The 25395-nt window shown below is 31.2% G+C and overlaps 1 protein-coding gene across 1 annotated transcript in view; it reads left to right on the plus strand.

Moving 5' to 3' along the window:
- rsh (Rap GTPase activating protein radish) overlaps positions 1–25395 on the plus strand; it is a 350955-nt gene that overhangs the window by 80015 nt on the left and 245545 nt on the right. Inside the window, exons 5-6 of the mRNA XM_085948876.1 lie at positions 10345–10500; positions 13080–13326. Coding sequence (XP_085805002.1) covers positions 10345–10500; positions 13080–13326 — 403 coding nt within the window. The remainder of the gene's footprint in view (positions 1–10344; positions 10501–13079; positions 13327–25395) is intronic.

The following is a 25395-nucleotide window of genomic DNA, read 5'->3' on the forward strand; positions in this document are numbered from 1 at the left end:
TACCTCCACCCTCGCAACTGCATGACATGTTATGTAAGATATTAAAAAAAGCCATAGCCCAATGGAAAAAGTGACAGTAAATATAATATAGGTACATATTATATAATAACTGTGGATATAGAAAAAAATATAGTATGCCAAATGTAAACAGCTGCCATTTTTCAACTCCATTTAAGTATTATTGTATAGTCAATATCATATTCTTATATAATTGATCATAACAATATTATATAGTTATAATGTATTGTTTTTAACTAAAAATAAGGTACCTATTTTTATTATGTAGCGAGTCGGGAATATGTGTCAGCGTCATGATGGCAATATTGGTCGTGCGCCCACGCGTTAAACTACGCTTGACAGCTTGACAACAACTAACATCGCGATACCTAATTCGTTATATTTGCGTATCACGGCTAGTCCCGACTCGCTAGATCTAACCATTAGCGTTTGAATTTTGGAAGTTAAATTAAATCACATAATTAACTTATATACTAAATTAATATGGTTCTCAATCAATTTAACCTGTTTCAAACACAAAATGTATGTTTTAAAAAGAATAATAGATACTATGTTATTATGTAAAAATTGTTCTGTGTCTGGTATATAGCTGATTTAAAAAATGACTTTATGTTTTCATGTTTTATTTTATAACTTATCCAATATCGTGCATGTTTATCTTATTTATAACAATGTACTACAATTCTAAAGGCGAGATAAGAGTTAAAAATAATTATATTTAAACCAATTTCAGAATTTTAATAACCTCTTTTAAGAAAATATGTTTGTCACAAAACACGTAAGTATGATTAATAAATCAGATAAGTGTACTAATAAACCAGAAATTAATATTGTTGAGTATATTTTTTAATTAAACTTTTTTTTATTTAGCTGAATAATATTTTTTCATACTTTCATATTTGCTTGTTGTCACCGTTTATTCTTTCTCCTTCTTTCTTGATTATTTTCCACGACATTTCAAGCCTTCAAAATCTAGTGCGTAAAATGTTGGTCTTTTATCCGGGGGCTCCAGATTTGATTCCCGGTGAGTTCAAATTATATTTATATTATGTGTAATTTTATCAACGCCTATGTGTTTGATTATTTTGGTTCTACTACTTACATAACTGTTTATTAACACTACTGTCATTGTTCTTAATAGCATGTTGTAGTACAGTATAGTAAAAACAATATAATTATATATATTATTATAATAATCAAGAAATAAAGAACTTAAAATACACGGTTATAACCCTAAAACCAAATGCAATTCATTTTTATATAATATATTATAACGTAAATTAAAATGCTATATAAAAGATTTATTACACATAATTTAAAAATACCTTAGATATTATAATAATAGATTTTATAAAAATTGTTTAATTGCTAAACCACCTTGAGGTAAATCTAGTCCCGTCGATTGTCGTATTTTTTTCAAAGATTTATTCTAGTAGGTATATATAATGTATTTAAGGTATTTTCAAATTTTGTATGTTCAATAGAAAAAAAATTACATTCTCAAATATAACGATGTATTCGTTGAATAAAATAAATAGTTTATTAAAAGATGTATACAATAAATTGGTTTATAAATTTTAGTTTAAATATATGATGTAATGATGAAAATTAGCAGTTTTTTTGTATTATATTTCTTGGCTCAGAATATAATGATAATATGTTTTATACCAAAAATCTGGAAGGCGAATATTGACCCAAAAAAGAATAAAAAAATATATCTTATGTTTGATTTATATCAGGTTTTAGTAAGCACACCTCTACTGAGATTTTCTCATGGGATATATATATATGGCATAATATGATTTACGATCATTTTTCGCTACAATCCTACCAACGCCATACTCTCGAATATTTATTTATTTGCAAGGACAGTTGATTTATTTATTGTTTATAAAATTATTTTCTTCTACAGTTTACTTGACTTTAAAACTAAAAATGTAAAACTTAATTGTAATATTAATACTATCGACTGAAGGTACTTGGTGGAATTAGAATTTAAACTTTATTGTATTAACATATTTACAAATAAGTTATTAACGTGGATAATTCTATCCCAAGTATATGATGTAATGTTAAACACCAGTTTAAATTTCGAATACACTAATTTTACAACGTTTTTATTAGCTCGTATTCTTATTTGTCCGGTGGTTGTTTATCCGGTACAAATCTTGCAATCAATTTTTAACTAACTTCCTGACTACCTAGACATTTGAAACTTTTAGAATATTATCACAACACGATGCCAATGCATTCTTTTAATACTTTTAGCCATCTTTAAGTCGAATTGAATTCATTTTCAGTTAATTCTGTTTTATATGAAAAGTTATTTCGGAATAAATTCGTAATCCAATCCACTATTATCAGTTGCTAAGGTTGCTTGTTGGTCCTAGCAACGAAATTATTAATATAGACGTGTGTTACTATGGAAATCAAAATGACATTTCAGTATTCAGTATTTCTATATTTTTTTGTTTGTTTATTTTTTATTTACTTCATATCAAGTACAAGTTTGAGCATAATAATTCAACAGCAAATTTAAAAACGTTGTATATAAAACGTTTTTTTTATCTTTTAATTATCTCAACATAATAATAACTTTTGCGACTGTTTTGACAGCAGTAAAAGTCAAACATAAGAATATCAAATTAAAATCGAGTACAAAATTGAATGAGCATATAGAGCATAATAATTCAACAGAAAATTTAAAAACATTGTATATAAAAAGTTCTTTTTATCTTGTAATTATTATTTTGTATGACACAAATAACTAGTATCACACCACACTACATTAGTTCCCATGGGAAGCAGTACCCAGGCAGTTAGTAATCAATAATAACTTTAAAGCATGCATTTTATGTGACATAATAATATTAAATTGTTAAAAGTGCATCAGATTATGAAGTCTAAAAGTGCATAACGGCGATACCGAAGTCAAATCCTTTACCCGCCCACTCTAAGTTGGAACACCAAGCTTTGGTATAAATCCTGTTTGGTGTTCAACCTACAGTGAGTGGTTTGAGGCTATCATCAGCAAAGAAGACACACATCGGTTAATCGGAGCTTTTAAGAAGAAAATGCATCATATATAAATATAATCATAATATATATGTGTACCTACCATGTATAAACCATCATACTAATTATCATATTGGGATGGAAGTAAGCTGTTAAGATCTGACATATAGTACACAGTTAACTTTGTCAGTCATATATAATTGTTTTCATTGAATTAAGACTACAAATTGTAGATAATGTTGGACAGTTTTTTTTTAAATTAAGCGGCCAAATATTATTTACTTACTCCAACATGTTAGATCTTAAGAGGATAACCGCATCCATTCTATACACAAAACTGCTATCGGCCGCTATCGAGGGTAGTTTTTTTATATTGTTGTATAGAAGTATTATAATTGTTTTTTTTTACAATAAGTTCTATGTTTTAACGGCACCTCTCTTCGCTGTGCTTACCTTGAGAGCGAGATAGACAATTTTGACTGTTTAGACTGCTAACTTATTGTAACAATTATAATACCTCTATTATGCAAAATATAAAAAACAACCCTCGATAGCGGCCGATAGTAGTCTTGTATATAGAATAGATGCGCGGATGGGCATCCACAAAGTGGAGTAACAAATTTTGCTTTAAAGCGAAATTAAATTTATGTTAGTCTAAACACACATTGAAAAAAAGCAAATGTATCAGTCAAATATTAAATTTAGATAAAATATTTTAACAAAATTGTCAGTTCAACTCAACAATGATTTAAATTTAGAGTTTTTTTTTTTGTAAAAAGAATTAGCGATATTTGAAAAAATCCATGAAAATATTTTTAATTAAAAAACTTCTAAGTTAATTTAAACCGATAGAAATCGTAACTACTAACGCAATAAATATAAAAATACGCCTGTCAGCATTTTAACTTCTTATATTATGTCTAACGATTTGTTTTTTTTTGCAGAGAAAATCCGAAAGGGGGAATAAATAAATTCGAATTCTTGATAAGAACATTGAATTGTCCGAAAATCAAGAGAATTTTTTGTTTGCTCCTTTCATTCATTTCGAATGTCAAAAACATTTTTTCGCATAAGTCTTTTTCGAGCTCTGTCATATTGTCTTGGCCAATTCTTTTGAGCGAATTTAATTCTAAAGACTCTCAAATTCTCTGGGTTTTTACCTCTTAGAGTATTAAAAACCCTTTGTATTTTTTGGGCGCGCAGAAAAAAACGACTAAGTATTTATATTTTGCATTGAAATATTCTCGGGCAATTAGCATGTTCTTAAGTCAAAAATCATAGTCATTTATTTTTAACACAGCTTTTGATTATATCTACGTATTTTTCTTAATCCTCTTTAAAACGAGAAGAAAAAGTATTATAAAATCATGCTTAAATAAAACACAAAGATTAATTAACTCGATGTTACTTCGTTGATCGATATAAATTATTTATCTCTATAAAACAATGATAATTATATTTTACCACATTTTTCGTAACTCGTATTCTTGTTTGTCCGGTGGTTGTTTATCCAGTACAAATCTTGCAATAGATTATTAACTAACTTCCCGACTAGCTAGACATTTTAAACTTTTAGAATATATCAGACCACGATGCCATTGCATTCTTTTAATACTTTTAGCCATCTTTAAGCAAAATTGAATTAATTTTCAGTTAGTTCTGTTTTGTATGAAAACTTATTTCAGAAAAATCCGTAAAAAGTAAAAGAATATTATTGGTTACTAAGGGGGTGGTCCTAGCAACTTAATTATTAATATATACGTGCGTTACTATGGAAATCAAAATGAAATGTCAAAATGACATTTCAGTATTCTATATTTGTTTGTTTGTTTGTTTTTTTATTTACTTCATATCAAGTACAAGTTTGAGCATAATAAATCAACAGCAAATTTAAAAACGTTGTATATAAAACGTTTTTTTTATCTTTTAATTATTTCAATATAATAATAAATTTTGCGACTGTTTTGACAGCAGTAAAAGTCAAACATAAGAATATCAAATTAAAATCGAGTACAAAATTTGTTAACATTATCCTCTTCTTAATACTCTTCCCGGTGCTGTAAGCATATGCGAGTCTTGGCCTCCTCCAGCATCTGCCTTTATTCCAGCATTGCCAGATCTAGCATTTTTTGATACGCATCTAGCGTGCCAAAAATGCACCTCACTTGTGGCGTTTTTACTAGCATTTTTGATGCCTCCAACAGCTTTAAATGTGCTGAAAATTCGCCAGATATTTAGTTTATTTATTTTCATGTGCATCAAATTTCTGGCACATATTTAATGCAGGTAAGTCGGTACCTATTTTAGCAGCGTCATAAATAAAACAAGATAATTCAACACTTGAAAGAATAAGAGTATTCATGGCCTTATAGTAAAATGGTATCATATAATTTAATTTGTAATTAGGTTGTGACATCAGTTTTACGATTATCGGAATGACATGAAACAAAACTTAAACGCTGTTGACACTATATAAACATTTGCTGTTAATTTTGAAATATATTATGTCAGTTAAAATATGTAGTTTTTACATGCATAGACATTTTTTCGATTTTTGCATTTTTTTCGACATGCGAAAGGAAAGGGAATGATTTTTTTCTTGCTAGGATAAATAAATTTACTTGCAATTTTATTTTGAAAAAATCTAGCATTTTTTCGTGTCAAATAGTTGGTTTTCGTACCCCGTCTGGCATGTTTTTTTCAACGACAGTTGGCAACACTGTTCTGTTCAGGTCTATCCAAAGGTCTACCAGGTCTTTAATAAACTTCTAAACTCAACATTCCTTCCATACTTTTAGTGATGTACCAGGTCTCAGACCGATGCATGACAACTGGTCTTTTAGTGTTTAGTACAAGATGCAGGACAGATTTTCTTCTGATTAGCGACGGCCAAAACATCGAGAGCGTCGACAGCTTCAAGTACCTGGGGGTACACATCACGGGAGATGGCATTTTGTAGAAAGAGCTCGCTATCCGAAAGGGAATGGCTGGAGCAACATTCAACTCGATGCGGAATGTCTGGGACTTACCTCACGATTGTACTCGGTCAAAACCAAATGCTGCCTATTCGACGCTTGCATTTTGAGGGTGCTGCTTTACGGTAGCGAATTATGGCACGAAGGCTCAGAGCATCCGTATACGAGCTTCGAAAACAGATGTTTGCGACGAATACTGGGTGTGCGGTATGACTTTAGGAGCAACGAGGAGATAAGAGAACGCACCAAGCAGCCTCTCATCATACTGAAAGTAAAGAGGCAACGTTGGACCTGGCTCGGCCACTTGCTGCGGATGCCAGAATAGAACTTCAACCTGGCTTGCCTATTCTTCAAGCCGACTGGATTCCGGCGTCCTGGAAGGCCACTAAATACAATTTACAGAGTGTATACGGCAAAGCTACGGGATGCTGGTTTGACCTGGATCAAAGCAAAAAGATTGGCGAGTGACAGGGATTCTTGGAGGCACCGCGTGGTGTCCATATGCTCCAGTTAATGGGTGGACATGGCAAAAGAAGAAAGAAGACAAAATGCATTTCAAGTGACGGTTCAATGCTCTGGAGCGTAGGACCTCCATTAGACGGAAGTGACATTTGTTTTCTATACAATTAACAGTGAGCCTTAGTATGCTGGCGTTTTTCTCAATCTCCACAAATACATCCCTGATAGTATTGCCGTTCCGGCCTATGATGTCAATGTCGTCCGTATATACTAATATTAATTTGATACAATCGTATATATATATATGGATTTATTGACATTGATGTCGGTCATTCTTTATGCCTTTTCCGATACTATATTGAAAAGGAATGTAGCCAGTGGATCTCCTTGTCTGAGGCCTGTTAGTATTTCAAATGTTGTCGACGTGAAACTTTATCTTAATCTGTAGTACAATTTCGTAAAATTTTAATTAGAAACGAACGGCATACTTTATATTTTATAAATATATTATATACATAGAACATACATCATTTTGAAAACACTTATGAGAAAATATATCATAACCAATAAAAAAAATCTTTTTGAAAAAAGTAAGACACCCCGCAGGAATTCAACCTGCATCTCTCGAGTATCGCGCCAACGCACATAGACCACTATGCTAAAGGAGTCATACTTAATAGCGACCAATTTTAAATAATGGCGTTTTAATACTAACTGAAGCGCTTTCAAAATTGAGCTACTATTAGCGATCGGCTTTTGTAATGTAAATCAAAGTAGGTATTACTTTAATTACTAACCGACGTCACGGATCACTCAAAGATTTTTTGTTAACTATGTAAATATATACTTAGATGTTGATTATATTTATTAAATAAATTTAATTATTGTTCCTGTCTTATTATTATGTATTAAATTTCACGAAATTTCTTTTTCATAAAAAATTGTTATTGAAGTATATGTAACATCAATCTAAATTATTTGTAGATATATTTTTTAAGCACATAATATTTATGTGTAACAAAAAGAAAATGTTGTTTTATAATTTAAGCTTCCCTGGAAAATTGACACGAGATATATTTCATATTATTATTATTGCCTGAACGATATTCTGTGTCCGCTTTTCTTGTTCATAATTTATCTTGATATGGATCTAGTTGACAGTTATACAATTTGTATCGTCGACCATTTTCCCGGCGGCTACTTGCGAAGGCACATTAATCTTTATATAATCCATGGGTTTTTAATACCTTTAGGGAGTTAGGCACTTAGGCAAAAAGGTAATACACTAAGTACGTATCTGCTCATACATTTTAAGTAAGGGTATATTTAGGCCTATTTATGCAAAAAGCAACTAACTAACAATTTTGATAAACGTGGGTATGTTAACGATATCAAACAATACCCAACGCGAGTATCAAAATTCAGCAAGTCAAATCCAGTATATTTCATTGAAATAATCAACACATTCATATTGTATCATTTTTCTTATATATGCAAAATAAATGGACCTCTTCGGAGCTTAGATAATATTACTATTAACATACTATTTTTTACAAAGAATGGCTGTAAGCTATTTGCCAAGTCCAGTACACTGGATCAAATATACAATTATAAGTTTTTCCAGATGCAATATTCAACTTTCAACTTTAGAAACAGCCATTTTACTAAGCACTCTATTATGACATATACATCGATTATATTGTACCATAATATAAAATAATATATTAGCGTCATATTTAATAGATTCTTTATTCAAAAATAATATGGTAATCTGATTTTTAAATTATGTTAAAATATGGTATATGTAGATAAATAAATAACAAAAACTCCTTTTTAACAGGAGCATATTCCATTATATAATATCCACAGTGTATATTATTAAGTTATCTTTATAACTTAATACTTATTAAATAGTCAAGTAGGGTACTAAATGTTTGCATTCCAATCAGTGTGTTGCCGATTTGAATCAAATTACATAATGTTTAATTTCGGTTACAAATTTTTGTACTATCTTTTAAAAAAAATCTATAATATTACTTTAACTCTAGTGCCGAAGTCGTAAAATGTGAGATACGATATTAGTGATGTTTTTATCTAAATTATCTAAAATATTTCTTTTCAACTATAAATATATGGTGTCATGATTGCTAAAAAATATTGAAAGTATCAGCAATTTATTATGTTATTATCTTGAATGTCAATTTATCTAAATTTTCCCCACGTGAGTTGGTTGTTTTTTTCGTATAAACAGGTATATTTTCATAATACATATTAAATATGGTTTTCTCTTCGGCGGGAAAAGCTTTCTGAAAAAAAAGCTCGCCCACTCAACAAACTTGATGTTTATACATACTTTGAAAAAAGTTTACCTTCATCATGGAGTCTAGACTTTTTAAATAGATCCTATTCTTTTTTAAATGAAAAGTTTACAGATAAGTCACAATATACATTTTTTATCTCCAAAGAAATAACGGTCAAAATTTTGTTTAAAATTAATAATTAGCATCAAGTAGCGAATTTTATTTTCAATATTACTAACTACTTACTAATGAATAAGTGTCGTTTATCTTTGTTAAGTACCTTTATATAGAGTTTCTTTGAAAAGTATAATTATTAACACATACAAAATTAGGACATTCCTTTCTAAAAATGAATTATAACAGATTAAGCTAAATCCAATTAATTATGTATGTTTTAATTTTAATTTTATTTCGAATGGTTTGTTAATGACATCATTTTAATTATTACCTATAATTTTAGCAATTTGTCAATAAATATATCGTGGAGTTACTGCCAAAATTTGGTCATTTGGTCAACTCGAATTCATCTTATGAAGTAATTTGAATTTGAGACTAGGTATTGTCTTCAGAAAATATCATTTCATTTACATAAAAATATAATTTCTTGTTCGGAATATACACTGGATATCCAACTTTAGGCTCAAAATTTATGAGTAAAATCTACTTCTTCGTTTTAGTATTCTTCTCATTCTATGCCACTGCTTCTTTCACAAAACAAACCTAACAATGCAGTAGTATTCTAAGCTGCTTCATTATTACTTTTGTTTCTCCAAAAATTAACACTTAGAACATTGTAGTTCTGCAACTACGACTTGTACTCCACCGAGTATACTCGTTCAGTAAATTATTTTTAATGACGTTTCCATAAAGTCATAATCAGCTTGATTTTAAAAAGACATGTGCATATATTCTATACACAAGACTGCTTCCAGCCATTTAAGGTAGGTTTGTATCTAAGTATTAGCACTTGTAACCATTACAAGAAGTTAGCCGTCTAAAAAGTCGAAACTGTCTACCTCGCTCTAAAATTTTGCATAGCCAAGAGCTGTTAAAACACACCACTCATTGTAACAATTACAACTAACTTATTTACATTGTTACAATAAGTGCTAATTTCGATACAAACCTACCCTAGATAGCTGACATAGTGACTGAAAGCAGGTCCAAAGACTATCAAGTCCATGGCAAGTTGGTCATGCCCTCTAAAATCAGGCATAATGTTAATTTATTTGTACTTTATGTGCATGTTCTTTTATATCGGATGACCTTGAATTTTTTCTAGCAAACAATATATTATTTACAATATATATATATACATAATCTGTTGTTAACTCTAATAACCTAAATGATCGACTTACCAACTATTGGCAGCAACCCCACGATATATTGTTTAGATTACACAAACTTATACTGTTTAATTAAAAAAGGATTAATAGTATTTAAAAAGTATTTTGGTAAACAAAATAATATACTACATTGAATGATCCTGTTATATAGTTAATGAGTGCATAATTTCTTATAAATACTTTCGACATGGAAGTAAATTCACGAAAATAATGTTTATTTATTTTTCACAGACGAGTTTTGCGAGGAATTCCCGCATAATTTGATCCCAACGCCAGGATATTGGATAGAGTGTTCCCGCCAAAAAATCACCACTGACACAATCTGGGACGAAAGCGAATCCGAACATGAATCTGGCAGAGAGATGGATCCGCCTAGGAGAGATAGAGGTCAGTATACTATTATTGTACATCATCAAACATACATTATATAACATACAATATGCAGACATACAACAAGCGGTCAATTAATTAATATCAAAAGATAAAATATTCATTTATCAACAATATTTCTATGTGAAAATATTGAAATATTAAATGTATATTGATAATTCGTTATTCATTATCATATTATTAATAGAATTAGTACTTCATACCGTATAGATAAAGTTTTATTTTATCTTTTTTTTTCTTCTTTTTAACACTCCTACAAGCCATGACGCCCAATGACAGTAAAGTAATTAATCATATAACTAAAACAAGCTTCAAGAAAATCACGTAAAGCCCCGGAATGAAAGGATATAGTATTTATATGTTTATATTGTGTTGAGTCACGGACCCTAATGGCAAGATAGCGAAAGGCAATTGATGCCTTCAAAATATGATGTTATGACGGCTTCGTATTTTTTGGACAAAGCACAGAACTAACCAGTCAATCATCCAGAGACTACAGATAAAGAAACGGCTCACGACAATATTTTAAAGATGAGTGTCTTGTTTACTGAAAAGATGATAGAAATTCAAGGTCGTCATGATCCTAAGCCACTTGGTAACGACCAAGTCGTTATCTCATCATATATCATCATCGTCATCATCCGGGGTCGATTCACTGCTGGAAGAAACGCTCTCCTAGCTCCCTTCACTCACGATATTATAGGCTTATGCTTAAGCTGCTCGGCTATTGTGAGCGTTGATATATACCTATACATTAAAAAACATCGAAAAAAAACTGTTTATATTCAGTTTACTTAACAACAATATAAAAAAAAACAAAACATAATTTAAACTTCGATCTCATCGTTTTCTTTTTATTTCTTTAGCCACAGAAACTTTAATAGTACATTAAGCTTTTTAAAGGGTGGTATAAGGAGAGCTTATAGATGCATACTTTGTTTTTTAATGTATATGTACTTTGTTTATATCAGTTATTCAATTACTGTATTTTCAATTATTAATACAACATCAAACATGTTATTTTTGATTGATACCATCGAATCATCGATGCACATAAATTAGCCTTGGCTTTCTACATATTATATATATATATATATATATCAAACCAATATGCTCAGTGCATATCAATTAGATATGGGGCGTAGACTTAATGGCCGTGCTAATCGTTTGTTCGCTCGTATAGTCACAAAGTTACTGCTTGCTAATCACACTGTAAATAAATCACCACTGGCAGTGAAACTTGATTAATGTATCGCATATATACGTCACACTGTGGAACTTTGAAAACAATTATTGACAGTCGTCAACATATTGTATAGATTCAAATCTTAAAAAAAAACTACTTTTCATTCAACTAATAATAATTCACAAGTTTTGTGAATGTAACATGTTTTTGTTGAACATACGTAATTTGGAAACATCTAATAAACATACATATTATTAGAAAAAGTCTTGATAAATAAATGACGCTAGACAGGACTCGAACATAATTATTATATCCATCGGATTCAAGCCAATATGCTTTACTAATTTAGCCGAATGAGTCCTATCCAAGGCCTGAATAAAAACTAACCATAAGTGCGAGTGAGTAAACATTCAGCACGCTTATATCTAAACTCGATGTGATAGAGTAAAATATAATTTCTACGGCTGAATTAAATATTGTTTATCAGCTTCGCTGGTAAAATGGGTTAAACTGCTTACATTCATTTGTTTAAAAACTGCAAGCACGCGTTGTTAAAATTTATCGCTTTTGTGTTAAATATAAAGTGAATGGTAATTATTTTTAGTTATTTTAGATGGTTAACAATGTTGTGTTTAAATTTGGTAGCCATACTGAGAAGTAACACGATGGTATAACGTTTCATAGTTAAGTTGATAACAATAAAATCGAGGTTCTACTGTGCGTTATATGTAAGAAACACCCCTTGATTTTGCTGAAAAATGAGCGCTCTCTGTTTTTATATATATTACTCAGAGATCTTATCTAATTACAACAAAATTAACTAATAGTCACTTTACAGAATATTTTTAAATCGATAACTATTTTGAGTGTAACACCATTATCAAGACAAGGTTTCAATAATAAACTAGTTATCCTACGCTAAGTAATGGGGTTAAACAAATAAGAAATATATTTTTTGTTGATTGTGTCACGAGTTGTATGGCATCTTGCACCATCATGTTGGAATCACAAATATCGTCTAGATAAAAATCATCTATTGTGTGCCAGAAAAAATCAGTAATCATGTTTCTATAGCGTTTACCATTGACGACTCCGCATTGCCATTTTCATTTTCAAAAAAAAAACCGTCCAATTACGTCTTCGGATCATAAACCACATCCAACTGCTAATTTTTGTAGATGTAAAGGTATTTCAAGAATAGCGTGTGGATGTTCATTACTTCGAATGCATTTAAACAAAAATGAGCTTCATCGCTGAAAATATTTTTTTTATAAAATAACTTTTCGGGTGGTCAATTTTTCGTGATCTTATCAAAAAATACGTGTTCTTTGATATTCACAGTACTTGTGTAAAAGAAATAAGATTATTAAAATAATTTATTGTCTGCCAGGTCGTCGCCGTGATAGCGCGCTTTGCGAAGAGGATACGGAAGACGAGAGTCCACCGCGACAGAAGACCACAATCGAACAGCAGTGGGAGTCGTCGGCGGGCTTCGAACTCACCTCGGTGGAGCAAGAGACCTACGAGCGCTACTTTTATGGCACCGAGCACTGGAACTATTTCACCAACGACGAAGATCTTGGACCTGTGATCCTTAGCATCAAGCAGGAGACTTTAAACTCGAGGGACCAGTTTAGGTGAGTCATATAATATTTCTGTTTAAGAAAACCGATTTTTTAATGTATCAATATCAAAGCTCGCTAAAGGATGGATTTCTATGTAGATATGCGTAGAAGGGTGACTAAATCCTACGTCATGTGTATGTTTGAGTATAGGCACCTTTTAACGCTGTTGCTATATAAATAGCGTCTTTACGTCGTTACTGTGTTGTATTATTGAATGCACGCAATATTATGATCTATCGTATCTTTCATTCTTCATTATTTTTAATATTTTTTATTAAAAAGTCATATAAAAATATTATCTACATACCTGAAAAACACATATATACACACAATATGAAGAATACCCGCGTAAACCACACATATCTTGTTAAAGATTTTTCGGAGCTAAGCCATAATAATTTATATACTTTGTTGAAAAAAATATAATTCATTATAAAACTCTGTTTTTAATTATATTTATTTTAATTAAAATTCTTTGAGACTTTGAGACGTTTGTACTTATGATTTTTTTAAATTATTCTTTTATAACACGTGAATGATACCTTCAAATTTATCAATTAATAACATTATAATATAATAGGAAAATAAGTATTCGATAAATTTTAATACTCGTAAATTGACATAAATTTTGGAGAAACTGTATTATTTTGCGTTCAATGCAACGTGTAAAAGACTATTTTTTTACAACATTTTTCTTAGCTCGTATTCTCATTTGCCTGGTGGTTCTTTGTCCGGTACAAATCTTTCAATCGATTTTTAAGTAACTTCCTGATTAGCTAGACATTTAAAACTTTTAGAATCTATCAGAATACGATGCCAATGCATCTTTTTAATACTTTTAGCCATCTTTAAGTAGAATTGAATTCATTTTTTATTTCAGTTAATTCTGTTTTGTATGAAAAGTTATTTCGACGAAATTATTGGTTGTTAGGGGTCTGGGGTCCTAGTAACTAAATTATTAATATATACGTGTGTTACTATGGAAATCTATATGACATGTCAAAATGACATTTCAGTATTATTTCTATCAAGTACAATTTTTCAAAGTCAGGTTTATATGATTCAAAAGAAAATTTAAAAACGTTGTATATAAAAAGTTCTTTATATCTTGTAATTATTTTCATTCAACATAAGTATACAATATCTTTTCTACAAAGCCTACAAATGGTTCTGGTTTAGTTCGAAAGTTACTCTTAATTTTCGACCTTTATTCGGCACCTGGCATTTTAATAATTGATGCCAGTTTTACACTATACTATCGGAAATGGTTTTAGCAACCCGGTTTTTACCTTTCGGCATAATATAAAATTTATATGGTATATCTACCTATAATAAATGTACGACTAACAAATATTAAAGTAAATTAACCCTGCGTTCGATTGTGTAAGTAGTTACCCATTCTTTTGTTTGTGTTACGTAGTTTCCGGCCGTTTATTTGTTTTTTTTTTATTAGGGTCTATCTTAATAATTGAAAAAGTTCAATAAAGTCAACCCAAATCAAGAAACAGTCGATTGGCATATCAAACTGGAAACTATTCTCAGTTTTGTGACATATTCGCGAGCAACCAAACGCAAACAAAAACAACTTTTCTCTTAAAAAAACCGAACAAAAGTTTATATCGGCTCAGTCTAGATACCTTTGTCACGTATGTTTTTCCCTCTCTCGTGTTTTAAACCCCTTTTTATTTGACTCTCGTGGGATGCAAAAGACATCTGAATTTTCCATTCACGTTTTGTTGCCTCTATTTTTGAGTGTTTTCCCGGTTCATGCAATTTCCGTCATTGTATTTTTAGAAAGCCATAGTTTTGAGTATATTATATTAAAATTTGTTTTACCTCAAAGGTACAGTCACATTTAAATTGTATGTACTTTACAAATTAATAAACATTAGTTATATGGTTATGTATTCTGTAGGTTTCTAATATTATTATTCTCTTCAAATCCTTTGCTATATTACTGAGAATGCTGACCATGTCCGTTCCTAATAGGATCATATGGGCCTCCACAGAGTGGAAGTTTGCATTAAGAGATTTTTATTGACAGATTTCACGAGAAATGGATGTCAGCCACTTGCTCAACCTATTAGGTCCATACTCTGACTCATACACAAATTGAAAAGCAATGTATGCACTTGCCAGACCCAGGATTCGAACCTGAGACCCACAGCACTATAAGCCGACTCTTAAGCCGCGCGGCCATCGTGGATGTGAATCAGTACATTTACAAGCGCTGCCAACAATTTACTTAAATCTGGAACGATTATGCGCTGATCTTGTTGCTTCTGTTATAGCACCTATACACGTGCATCAATCTACTTGCACCAATAGTGTGTATTTTAAACTATTGCAATAATAACTGATTACACGTAAAAGTACTGACTGTTTCGCCAATCTCATTCTTCAAAAGTAAGTGAGACGCGATGTTGTAATTTTATGGTACTGTTTGACAGTCGTGAAAATCGGTTAACCTCAAAATGAGTCTCTGCGCGGTGTAGTTCGTTTTTTTTTCGGCGCATTCGTCACTATCGTTCTACCCACTACTACATAGGTGCAGATATCTAACAAATCCCAACTGTCGCAATTCAGAAGCTTCCGAACTTTTTTGATTAATGCATACAATTTTGCAAATTGTAGGATAATACATGTTTACTCGTACATTTTCTTGTTATAGCCGTGATAATATATATCCATGCACGTGTAAACGGGGTATTATTGTCGATTTAGTCGTATGTATAATGTCGCTTCATCTAAAAGATATGCATCTTCGCGACCTCCTCTCTTTGACGTCAACAGAGATCACCCTTCACTCCAGGGTGCCCAGGTATTATCTTCTTACCACGACATTTGTATACCTAGAATCTATAGGTTTCTAATTAAAAATACTATGATATCAACATCATCAGCTTGTTTCCATCTTCTACAAACCGACGGCCTGCTCAAGCACTTTCCGCCCATTTTGATTAGGTAATTTTTCCCAACCATAATATTTCATAAATTCAGCATATTATCATAGAGTGATTTTACCCTAAGTAAAAAAGAGATCCAGAAACTTAGAGTAGCACAACGTGGTATGGAGACGTGCATGCTGGGCATAACGCGAAAGGACAAGAAGAGGAGTGAATAGATAAGGAAGCATACAAGGGTTTGCGATGTAATAGAGTTTATTAAAAGCCTTAAATGGAGATGGGCTGGATACATAGCTCGAAGAAAAGATAATAGTTGGACAAATCTAGTCATCCAGTGGTATCCAAGAAGTACAAAACGTCCGCAAGGTAGACCAAGAGGCCGCTGGATCGATAAAATGATAAAGTTCTGTGGAAGTACGTGGCAGCGCAATGCATAGGACCGAGATAAGTGGAAGCAGCTTGAAAAGGCATTCATCCAGCAGTGGATAGATTCAGGCTGATGATGATGATGGTCATAGAGTGGTATGGCCTTTCCGTCATCGCAGTCTTCTATACCGAACTATGCTTCCAGCCAATCTCTTTAAATATAAATATATCATTAGATTTCACGAATAATTAGTTTCTTTTCCATAATTTATATTTATGATAAACAGCAAATTTAATATTAACTAAAATAGAGTATTTTAATAATATCTGAATCAACGGTTCAATTCAATTCATTTAGTTTGATTTTGGCTTAGTTGGTATTGCCATTTATTAAGACGGTACTTCAGTGAAACGACAAATAATTTTCAACTATAGGTGCGACGAAATTTTGGACTCGCTGACAATCGGAGAACGAACGTCGAGCTGTGAACACGTAAATTTGTTTTGTGATGGCAACGGGGGTATTAATTCTTAAATCGTGTAAAGATGACTAAAAACGTTACACATTTACTTGAAAAAGAAAACATGTCAATGAATATATTATTATTGATACTAATAGAACAGTAAACAGAACATTAAATGGACGCATGTTGGATTTATATGACAAATTATATTTCGTTTGGCACGCGTCATTTGCACAATCCGCGCATCGCCTAGCCACGATCTTTTTAGACCATGCCTCAACTGAGATATAGCCTTAAGTTTATATTCTTCTACAAAGCTTCCACCATTTTCTATTTTATACTAGGTATACTTACTTTAAGTCCTAAGTTATTATACTTACAATAATTTGCTATGGCTTTTTAATACAATCGATAACTAATTCTCACAGCAAACAAATTACTCGCACTGATAGACGTAGTATTATTTTTCTTGCTGTAAATTTAAAGCTTCTAAATATAATTTTACACTTTACCCAATTAGTACCAGATTTTCTACGAATAACCAGCTACAATATTCATTTTCTGATAATATACACACAACTTTGCTCGGCTGCATTTCACTGTGGCCGCCGCAGGCACATATTAGCATTATTGAACTAGAGAGCGTAGTTTCCTGAAGTGAATTTATGGTCTGGTTAGATGATGTGAATGATATATTAAAATATTTTAAATATAACTATACCTGTCTTATAAGTGCCGCCTTTTCTGCGAGGTTAGGTAATCATAAAAGCGATCTCTACTGCGACCGCTTACTGAAACGATGAAATGTTTCTTTCATGAAACTATGTTATTAAATAATTATATTTATCTCTGTTATTGTTTTAAACGTACGCTTTTTATACGCACTTTTTTCACTTTTTGGTATTTAGTTGCTTATTTCTAGGTGTAAATATACTATGCATCAATGAAACCGTTTTATAATTGAATAATAAGAAAATTATACCTTTTATCACGGCCCTCACAATATAGGGGGCTGACAGGGCTCTAACCTAGGAGCCCGTGCTCGGGGGCCCCGGCGTGGCGGGTAGATCAGATATGTGAGAAAAACACAAATCACGAATTTTCTCTAATAATTATAAAAAAGTCGCCTGCTAGTGTGCTATTACATAACATGAGGTTGTGCGGTGCAATTTTTGACTATTTTGTGTTGATACTCGACATCTCCATAATTCAAGAAGATTGTATCAAAATTACAAAAAAAAAAATTGCCAGAAATACACTGAATTACTTTTATTTATAATACAATTTTGAAAAAGCTTCTGATGAGCGTCACAAAAATATCCTAGCCGGGAGGCCCGCTTTAGCATATAAGGGCCACGCCTATTATATATTAACTGAAGTGGATAGAAGCAAATTTCGTTTTAAACCTAACATTTTACTACGAATTTTTGATATTTTCGCATGTTAAATCATTTAAATACAAGCGAAAAATTCTACATTCATAACTCAAAACTGTCAATTTTTGAGAGTAGGCATTTTACTTTTAACCTACTCAATTTTTCCACCAGACATATTTTTTTAGTTCTCCCCTGTACGATAAATTGTATAAGATGTTATTTTTTACCGCACACCATGTATCCAAAATGGTTTCCGGAATATTTTCCACAAAAAAATCTTAGGACAGAATTCTTTGCCGTATATTATATTCACAAAAAGTTTACGTATAAAGTGGCATTTTTCAGAATGTTGTACACTTGTCAATACTATTTTGGTGCATATTAATATATATATATATATATTTAAATCGGTGATATATTTGAACGAATAATTACTTTAATAACGTGTAATTTACTTATTCCCTGATTTGTATTAATTGATTGATTTGCTGCTAATTATACTATGGAATTCTATATTAGGCCAATTTATTTTAAAGATATATACTACATCAAATAATTACAGTAATGCTTTATTTTTTAAATGCATAATTATATATAACTACATTATGACATAGCGAATAGGAATTATATTAATACGGCGCTCAACTTCACCAACGTGATGAGATTGCAATATTCTAGTATGCAACAGGCGGTACTAATTCTATTGAATCTAGTTCAAAATATGTTATTCTCCTGATGATATTTTGGAGTAGCTTGAACAATGATATTTATAAATGAATCAGTACAATTTACTACAATTTTAATAATATAAAAGATTTTGTTTCTATGCAGGATGAATATTTTATAATATTAAATGAAAGTTATGCTGAAATAATAATATAAGTTGCAAAGATCAATTATATTAAGTTATCCATTTTACAATTCAGTTTCATTCATAGTAAAATTTGCGTACCATTTATTTTCATTATGTAACTTTACTAAGGTGTATAGAGATAACATCGCCTTGTGTAATTAGTATTAGTAGTAGAAATTTATCAAAGAACAAAGCTCATTCCTCGTAATTAGCCTCTATTACGAGTTCGAAATGTCAAAAAAGAAGGAAGAAGACACCACGATAAAAACCCAAAAATGTATTAAAAGTCTCAAAAAATATACAAGTTTTTTATAAAGTACATACATCGGCGTAGGCGTCAGATAAGGATGTTTTATTAGTCGTAAATAGGTGAACATGATGGCCGAGCAGCTACCGCGTCAGCCTATAATGTCATATGTTTCAGGTTCAAATCTTGGATCTGAGAAATACCCAAATTATTTTTCAATAATATCCATTTCTCTTAATAATAAAAATATGTTAACACAAACCTTCACTCTGTGAAAGCCCGTTTAGTGTTCTTGGAATTGGACATAATAATAATATATAATTATATATATTGTAACGTATAGAAAATTAAATTATTTGTTTTAAATTCATACATTTTTCAACAGTCACAGGGTGTGAAAAAATGATTATAACAGAATGATGAGTTAAAAAAAATATTGTTTATACATATTTGCCATGGCAACAAATATTTAATATAATATTTTACTAACTACGAATCCGTAAGTAAATCGCAATTTTATTATCAAACATCTGATATAAAATCATATAATTGTTTGCGGTTTACCACATTATTATATTAAATTTGTTTACGTACCTACTTATCAAAATGTATACCTCCCATAGTCGATGACGTACCAAAGATAATATTAATTTTTTAAATTAATTTTGGGAATCCGGGTCAAATCTTAATCGAGATTATTTACTGAGAATTGTATTTATTCTAATTATTAGTGGCTTAACTTGATTTTTCCATGCGTAAAAGATAACTTAACACTATAAAATGGTTTTTTTTCTAAACTAATTTAAACTTAGACAAAAATTGTTTTCACCGCATCCTTATTTAATTTATACGTGAAACAAGCTGCAAATATATAAGAGATGTACATAATTAAGTCATTTGATAGTAGTAAACTTAAATATGGTTAAAAATAAAAAAGACATTAGAAAAAAGAAACTGATATTCACATAAAAAGTCACAGTGGGACCGGTAAGACATCAACCTATTCAAAACCCTCCGATTTACTCCAGTATATAAGTGAAACTCTTCCGGGGAAGGCATATAATATATTGCAAGATTCCGCGGTAAGCTCCAAGGTCTGAATCTCACCACATTTGCAAAGTAGGGACTCTTTTAAGCCTCACTTTTGTGTCATATAAACAGATTTGGCTACTCAAATTGGATTTAGAAATACGCTACACATACTTGAATAAAAAAAGAAATAAACATTTTCTTGACTATAAATACTAATAACGTATTGTAACTTTTACTTTTTTGAGTATCTTCCAAATACCGATAACGTCAGCAGGTGACGATTATAATATTTTAATTATGACAAACATTACAAGTGGTCGGCGGGCTTGCAAGGTTTTTATTTGTACATAGTACATAAACAGTGCATAGGCACATTCAATTTTAATACAGAAATATTATGTATTTAACTTCGCCCCCGAAAACAATGCTAGAATGAATTTACATACTGAATTATTTTTATAGTATTCGGTTTCATTCTAGAAAAAAACTTATCAAAGAATAACAACACGATGTACTTAGATAACGCACATTTTGGATTCTATCACAATTTAAAAAACTATCTATAAAATCAATCGGGTATATTACCTTCGTCATAAAAATTTAATTTCTTTCCAAAAATAATGCATTTTACTTTTTATTTCTTACCAATGCATTATGTGGGTGTATAATATTATATTGATTTCAGCAAAAATATAGAATATCACTTTTTACTAGCAAGAATCCAAAAGCATGGCTCACAAATTCACCCTATTTCAATTGAAACGAAAATTGAAAGTGGTATTTTGCCGCGCTGAATACAAGAATACGGCAAATATTTCATACTGCTGTCTAGTAGAGCTTTATTGACAGCTGAGGCCACCCGCATCATAGTCTGACGGACCACGAAGGCTGCGCCGCTAGGGGAGGCGAGTAAAGCACGAAAGCCTGCCTTGGCCGAGACATTGACGGCCCCGGATACCATCTCGAATCAAAGTCTAAAGGCTTTTGTCTAGTTTCCCTCCGTCGCTCTTGTATTGTATTTATTACGAAATATTCTGACGTAGTTGTCCTTCTTTTGTGCCATAGTGTTTGCTGAATGTAACGAAGGTCGACTTGTGTGCTTATTTATTCATTTAAAGGGCATGTCATAATATGCGTGTAGTATCAATACCGTACTGTAACTCTAGTATTAATAATTATTATACAAATCAGTTGGCTAGGCATGTACAAAAATAGCTGAAAGGTAATTTGACTTTTGTGAATAAGCTTTTGTTTATAGGCAGATAACGAATATTTCATTTAAAATACATACCCACTATCGCTGAGCTTTTTAAGTAAAAGCAATATAAATTTACTTTTTTATCATCAATTTGGAATTATTGGACCTAGTTCATTTATCTATATGAGAAATATAGGCATAATGATTAATTTAATCAATAATATTTTATTTTCTTACACCATTGTTCTGTCTTTTAATATCTGTGTTACATATTATGATTTCATGAAGTCGGTTACCACGATATTCCGCCATTTTAAGAAAATTGCAAAAAAAAAACATAAAGCATACTTAGGTCTGCAAATAGATTTTTTTTCTTTTGACAACCATAATAATAAATAATTATAAAAAAGACATAGTGAAATAAAATTTGTATAAGACGTTTTATTAAAAAGTTGGTATGAGACATAAAAAATAGCCTTAAAATAATATTAATACAACTGACTTTGCAATCAACATCCTGTTCAGCACTATTTTATTAACAAACTGCTGGATTTGATAGATTATGAATATACATACAATGAAAAAGTACCTACATACTTACTTTACCCTGTCACACTCAGTGTCTGCGCCACGCTTAGTATCTCCCGCCATGTAAGAGTTGCAGTGCGTAGATCGATTTTATAGCACCGCTGCACGGAGAGGGGGGGATCGGCCACGATGACGCAATCCTTGAGGTTTTATCTACATACAGAATCATAATTAAGAAATATATTAAAAATAATATAAATAGAGAAAATTGAATAGTTTCATATATTGTGTGTATAGCCACGACTGCTGTCGTTCGTTTTCTATTTAAATGAATGTTTTTAAAGTTATACTTCTTTTGGGGCGTTTGGGAAATCAGATCAGAGTGTATTTTTGGCATGCGACATGAAACACATAATTTATTTTTTCACACGAAAAAAAACGCACTCGATTGGATTCGAACCACCGATTGTTCGGTTATCAGCCGAATGCACTACCTTTACGCCATAGTATGATACTGCAATCGTGACGATAAACGATTACGATTAGTATAGTTTAGAATTATTCCGTTGCCTAGGCAGCGAATTTATTATTGTCGGCCATTTGCAATTCCTTACGTAAACAAACGATTAAACTTCAGAGTGACAGTTGGTACTTTATAAACAAAAACAACGAAACACCATTATATAATTTAGTTATATAAGTTAAAGTGTATAGAAATAAATCAACGGCGTTCCAATAAGCGGTCCTTTTTCATGAGTGTGTAATTTAACAAGATAATTAAGAGCTAGTCAAAGAATCTAGTTTATTACAAGTTTTTTTTTCGTTTTGTTACGCCAAAGAAGTATAACTTCTAACGCGCGTACATAAGTACACACACCGATTTTTCTTTTTTAATTCATATTTTTTATCATGGATATATATAGCACTTTCACTTTTGCATGGTGTAGTATAAATTAATAATATTACAGTAACACATTGATGTCATATTAGTTTTGGAGGAATGGATAATAATAATACTAGACGCTTTAGAGATGTGGCTGTATTAGCGTACTGCAAAGATATCCTGGATTGGTCACATTACATAATGAGATAAGGGAACTTATAGCTATTATCAAGTGCAAAAAGTTTACTATAACTCAATCAGTTTCCAACCTTCAATAGAAAACGGTACCAAAAGAAAACAAATATCTACGTTTTTGATAATACGACAATACTGGTTTAAATATTTTTTTGTACTGTCAGACTTTTGTGTAAAAGAGATACAAACATAAGCGCTTCTTTAAAAAAACTTCTTTGAAACAAAAATCAAAGAATATAACATGAATTTATACAGTATACAGTAAGACTCTTTTTTGCTATCTTTCCTGGCGACGTTTAGGGATTTATGGATTGTCGCAAAAATGCGAAGTGGAAAATTTATTCTAAGTTGCATAAAATCTCGCAGATTTACGTTTTGCTTAGTAAAATTCCACAATAAATCCTACGCAATCGTGCAATATTATTGTTATGCATTATTCGTAGCAATAATGGCTACTGGCAACACCTGTTTGTATCGTTTAGTTGGCACGTGCTTTTGTGTGGCGTGCTCGCTGTGCATTGGCAACATTGTTGTTATAATTCAAAAACGTATTATAATATTATCTATAATTTCAATCATATTTACAAATAAATATCGACATGCCTACATATGTTTTTCATATATATGAACAGTTTATATAACGTAACGTATATGTTTGTTCAACGTTCAACGCGTGCGTGCTACATGTGCCCATATGTGGATGTGAGACGTGGCATATTGCAAAGTTTCAAAATTGTAGGGGTACACTAGTACGACCGCGTTACAAATACTCGAGTTCGTGAGTGGAAACCATATTTGGGCAGCCCTCGGTGATTGATGTAATCACGAAGAGACGTTTCACGTGGCTAGGACATGTATTCCGGATACCGCCATAGAATGCGACACCGTAGATTTGTGGCACAGCGTCAAGGGTTCCGTCGACGTGGCCGGCCCTCTTTTACCCTGCAGCGGTGCTACAAAACCCATGGCGGGAGGCACATTGGTTGGCATTGGATCAATGGAAGTGGCACGAGCTTGTGCTTCTCCTATTTCCCAACGTTTGGGCGTGACAGGGCAAAGTAGTAGTATATATACATGTTTTTAAATAATATATGAGAACATGAAAATATAAATTAATAATATATTACATAATATTTTAAATTCGATAGTTCTAGGCCGGAAAAAAGAACGGCTAGAAGAGATGATGGGAAGCCAGTGCAATAATCTCGATCTTAACCAATCAGTCATAGCAACATAGACAATATTAGATAATTTTTTCTCAAGCTAGTGCAAAGCATTTGATAAAACAAACGAAAACGTCACTTTGCAGACTGCTTGATTATATAATTGCTCAATCGTTTAAAGAAGAGAAAATATTATTTCAATTAATAATGTATCAATAATTTTATTAGTGATTATATCATAAAATAAAATATGTATATGAAAAGTTTAATTATTTCGATAAAAAACATACTATTATCGTTTAATATATCTATTATAATAGATTTCTTTTGGCATAGCTTTGAAAAACCATGTGAACATATTTTGATAACTAATAAAATAATTGAAAAATATTGATCTTTTAAAATTCACAGAAATATATCTAGATATTTCGTGTTATATTCATTAGCGAAATCTTTGTAAAAAGATGTATTGAAACTGGATTTTATAACGTTTTCCTGAAATTAGGGACGTTATATTATAAATATGTGGCTAAAACAAATGTTATTGAATTATATATTTTTGTTCACATCGATAAATAAAACACGCATTTACATTTAGTAATATAGTCATATTAAGTCAAAATAACTCTTGTTACGGCTTGAAAGTAACTTTAGTAAGTACTTTTAGTACTGTTGTATAGTAGTTTTTGGTATCGTTTCTTTTAATTTTACTAAAATTATTGTCTGATTTCATTAAACGTTGATTTTTATAATAAATACCTTTTACCCTTAAGAAGAACGATTTGCAAATTATGTAAAGCATTGGTTTTTAGTTAGTGCTACTGCCGCCATCTTGGAAAGTCACTGCTGATTTTAAATGTTCAAACATTT

This window comes from Rhyacophila brunnea, unplaced genomic scaffold, assembly GCF_057557595.1.
Source record: "Rhyacophila brunnea isolate RB1 unplaced genomic scaffold, BYU_Rbru_1.0 scaffold_21, whole genome shotgun sequence".
NCBI classification, from domain to species: Eukaryota; Metazoa; Arthropoda; class Insecta; order Trichoptera; family Rhyacophilidae; genus Rhyacophila; species Rhyacophila brunnea.